At 34.4% G+C, this 3,652-nt stretch overlaps 1 protein-coding gene across 1 annotated transcript; it reads right to left on the bottom strand.

The window, feature by feature from the left end:
• Nucleotides 1-750: 750 nt before the first annotated feature.
• Nucleotides 751-3,326, bottom strand: LOC145064229 (serine/threonine-protein kinase PBL34-like). Its single transcript, XM_079011715.1, has 3 exons — nt 3,273-3,326; nt 1,226-1,307; nt 751-1,064 (listed from the first exon to the last, which is right to left on the bottom strand). The coding sequence occupies exons 1-3, from the start codon at nt 3,324-3,326 to the stop codon at nt 751-753; spliced, it is 450 nt and encodes a 149-aa protein (XP_078867841.1).
• Between the last annotated feature and the right edge of the window lie 326 nt (nt 3,327-3,652).

Consider the following 3,652-nt stretch of genomic DNA (forward strand, 5'->3'; position numbering starts at 1 on the left):
TTGTGTATTGGCCTCACTGCAATCTCGACCCCCGGTCAGTGTTGGTTCAGCGCACCGCAGGGTGCGATAGATGGCCACTTTGATCGGTTTAATGCATTACCACATGATCCACATGCAAGCAACTTTAATGTGTTTGATCTATGCAACTTTGAACGTGCAAAATGCGTTAATAATGAGAGTATGAGACCTTCATGCTTTTAGCCATAGTTAAGGTAATTTTGCGGTGTGTTGGCTTGATAACATATTATATCTATGCCATTAATATTCTTGATTTTTATAAACAAGTCATATATTATTACCTAGCAAAAGCATCTATAATGATTTCTTTTTGTTCTAAGTAATAATATAAACTTCATTTAACCTTTCTAGGATGAGAACATTAAACTTTGTTGCCATTTCGAGTAAGTCAATATCGAATTTGGTTTATGTTGGTTAATATGTACATCTAAAATAGAGATATAAACCCCGCAATGGGAGTCTAATAATTTAGAAGTGGAATTTCATATAGGAGGTATATGGTTCAAATCCTGACACACCTAAAATATGACTAAAGTTCCTTGATTAATCTCCCACGTAGGCCTTGGGACGGGTTGGCTTGGGCTACGGTGTAGTTTACAATTTTTTTTACAATTGAGACATAATGTTTAGAATGAAGAAAAGTTATATGGAGTAAACATAATAACCATTCGTGTTCTTTTAGTATTCCTCTAAAGAAACCAAGTTCTAAGCATAACATTATATCTATTATTGTTATTTGGTCGCAGCATATATTTGTTCCAACCCCCGCAAAACTTCTTCACTTGAAGGCCTATCTTTCGGATTCTCAGTTACACATCTTGCTGCAAGTTTTGCGCATTCGAAAGCTCCTTCAAGGGAGTAATTTTGTTCAAGGCGTGGATCCATTATTTTCTTTAGCTTGATTGTATCTGCGAAGAATGGACTTGCCCATTTTGTCAAATAGCGGTCATGATTAAGCCGCTTCATGTCATATGCCCGTTGGCCTGTTAGGGTTTCCAGCATTACCACACCAAAACTATAGATGTCACTCCGCGCAGTAAAGCAATCTGTAACAACAATGAAGGGTATCGTTTATAATCATAAAAGAGCGAGATTAACTTTACGAATCACCACACTCACTCAAGCAATCTATAACTATCCATATTGTGGGATATCACTCAGTTAGAATATAACCTACGCGTAAAAATATAAGTTGGGTCTAAATAACCAAAGGTGCCCGCAACATGTGGGTTCCCGATATCACGGCCAACTAGTGCCCTCCCAAAACCCCCGAGTTTTGCATTAAAATCCTGAAATAAGAAAGGGTAAACAACAAGTTGTTAACTTTAATGAGATAAAACCAAAAGCATTGAAGTGATTCTATCAACACTAAAAATCTTAGGGGGCTTAATTAACAGTGCCAGTACCTTATCAAGAAAAATATTAGAGGACTTCACATCACAATGTATGACTTCATTTATTGATGAATGCATATAAGCGAGCCCTCGGACTACTCCTATTATTATCAAGATTCGTCTTTCCCAAGAAAGTGGTCTGCCGAGATCTTCTGCAAGGTGAATTTATGCATGTTACATCAGCTACCTCATTGCAACAACTCAACCTATGAGTAAAGATAAAATAATAATAGTTTTTTAGAGAGATTTAAGTATACCTCCGAATAAGAAGTGACCAAAATTTTGTTGCTGCATGTACTCATAAACAAGCAAGCATCGGGGTTGTTTATCGATGGAGTATCCCAAGAGACGAATAATATTTGGATGAGACAACCGTCCTAAGGCGTTTACCACTCTCTGATCTAAAAAAAAATAGTTACATTCAGCACAGGGATTTATAAAAGAAATATTATAGCCTTGTTCCATGATAAAGACTCGTCAATTGCATTCACAACATAAAACAAACGTATAAAGCTAAACATAACATTTTTACATAATCTCATCTCTCACTTGTCAAAAGCCATAGTATACATAAGTATAAGTCATTTCCCTTGGTTCAGATGCCATATCCATTTCCATCTTTTATTAATAGGGAAAATGAATTATAAGCCCAATAAAGTTTCCAAATTGTTCAAAAACCCTAATTATGTTTTATCTGTTTAAAAAAACCTAATGAACTTAAACTTTTGTCTAAAAAGCCCAACTAACTTTCACTTTTCATTTAGGGTCAATCGGCTAATGAAAGTCAACGAATGACATGGCTTATGACGTGTAATTAAATATCGATAAACGACTTGTAAGACCAACAAAGATTCAAAACCGCTCAGAAAACCTCAATCATGTTTTGTTTGTTGAAAAAAACCCAACAAACTTACGTTTTTGTTCAATTCTTATTAGATGCAACCAGATTAATTAGGTATACAACTAATTGGCAAATGACATGGCATTATATTTAATCACATGGAATAAACAGATTAGAATTGCCCTTTATATATCGATTTAGGGCTTGGAGAAGAGAAAAACGAATGATGTCTATGTTACCTTAGCTACCTCATTGCAACAACTTAATCTATTTATTCCATGTCGTTAAATATAATGTCATGTCATTTGCCAACTAGTTGTATCCATAATGAATCTGGTTGCCTTTAATGAGGATTGAACAAAAGCGTAAGTTCATTGGGTTTTTTTTCAACAAACAAAACATGATTTGGGTTTTTTGAACGGTTTTGAAACTTCATTTGTCTTACAAGTCATTTTCTGATATTTAATTACACATCATAAGCCATGTCGTTAGTTGATTTTCATTAGCCAGTTGACCCTAAATGAGAAGTGAACGAAAGTGCAAATTAGTTGGGCTTTTTTAGACAAAATGTTAAGTTTGTTGAGTTTTCTTGAACTGACAAAACATATTGGGTTTTTTGAACGGTTTAAAAACTTCATTGGACTTATAAGTCATTTTTCCTTATTAATAAGGTTATGTTCTTGGGGAATTTTTTTTATTTCTTAATAGAAAGATTTGACAAGAACACTAGATTTGTAGTTTGAGCATCATGTAGCCTTTGGGTGAGATTCTATACCACAAACACTAAGCATAAAAAAAAAAAAGAAAAAAAAAAGATAGGAGTTGATCCATACAGAACATGTTTTCTTCATACACAACAATTTATTTTTAGAACGTTGTACTGTAGAATCATATAAAGTATAAATTGTTGTGTAAAGAGAAAAAATGTTATGCACTAATCACTTCCCCCTATTTAATAATAAACTGACTATGAAGTGAAGTGAGAGAATCAAAACTTGTATACATTTATAGATACTTACCTGGCACTTTGGCTGAAGTTCACTATACCATTTAACTGCAACTTCAATTCCCATCCCCCAAAGTGAAGGTGTGAATGTGTTCCTGTCAACCCAACCTATGAATAAGTCTCGAGAACCAAGACATAGGAACGAGAAGTTTTGTGTAGCCACTTCTAAATCATCAAACTTATATACTTCCAATTTTGGAACAGTTCTTACGGAATCTTTGTTGTCAACTGGTAGAGTATCATCAGCATTTCTTCTACTGGTGTCTTTTATATTACTTTATGGCTTTGAATCGCCATGGGCTGTAACAGATGAATACAGTTTGATTAAATAATCACAATTCACAATCCTAGCTATTCCAACAATTCAAAAGGGCATAGTGGCTAGAAGTATCA

This window comes from Lactuca serriola, chromosome 7, assembly GCF_051521515.1.
Source record: "Lactuca serriola cultivar US96UC23 chromosome 7, Lser_US96UC23_V15, whole genome shotgun sequence".
NCBI classification, from domain to species: Eukaryota; Viridiplantae; Streptophyta; class Magnoliopsida; order Asterales; family Asteraceae; genus Lactuca; species Lactuca serriola.

Coding starts and splice junctions, on each gene's coding strand:
- LOC145064229 (XM_079011715.1), bottom strand. CDS start 3,326: ATGGGAATTGAAGTTGCAGTTAAATGGTATAGTGAACTTCAGCCAAAG. Junction 1,308..3,272: donor AACTTCAGCCAAAGTGCCAG/GTAAGTATCTAT, acceptor TTCTTATTTCAG/GATTTTAATGCAAAACTCGG. Junction 1,065..1,225: donor ACATGTTGCGGGCACCTTTG/GTTATTTAGACC, acceptor TTGTTGTTACAG/ATTGCTTTACTGCGCGGAGT.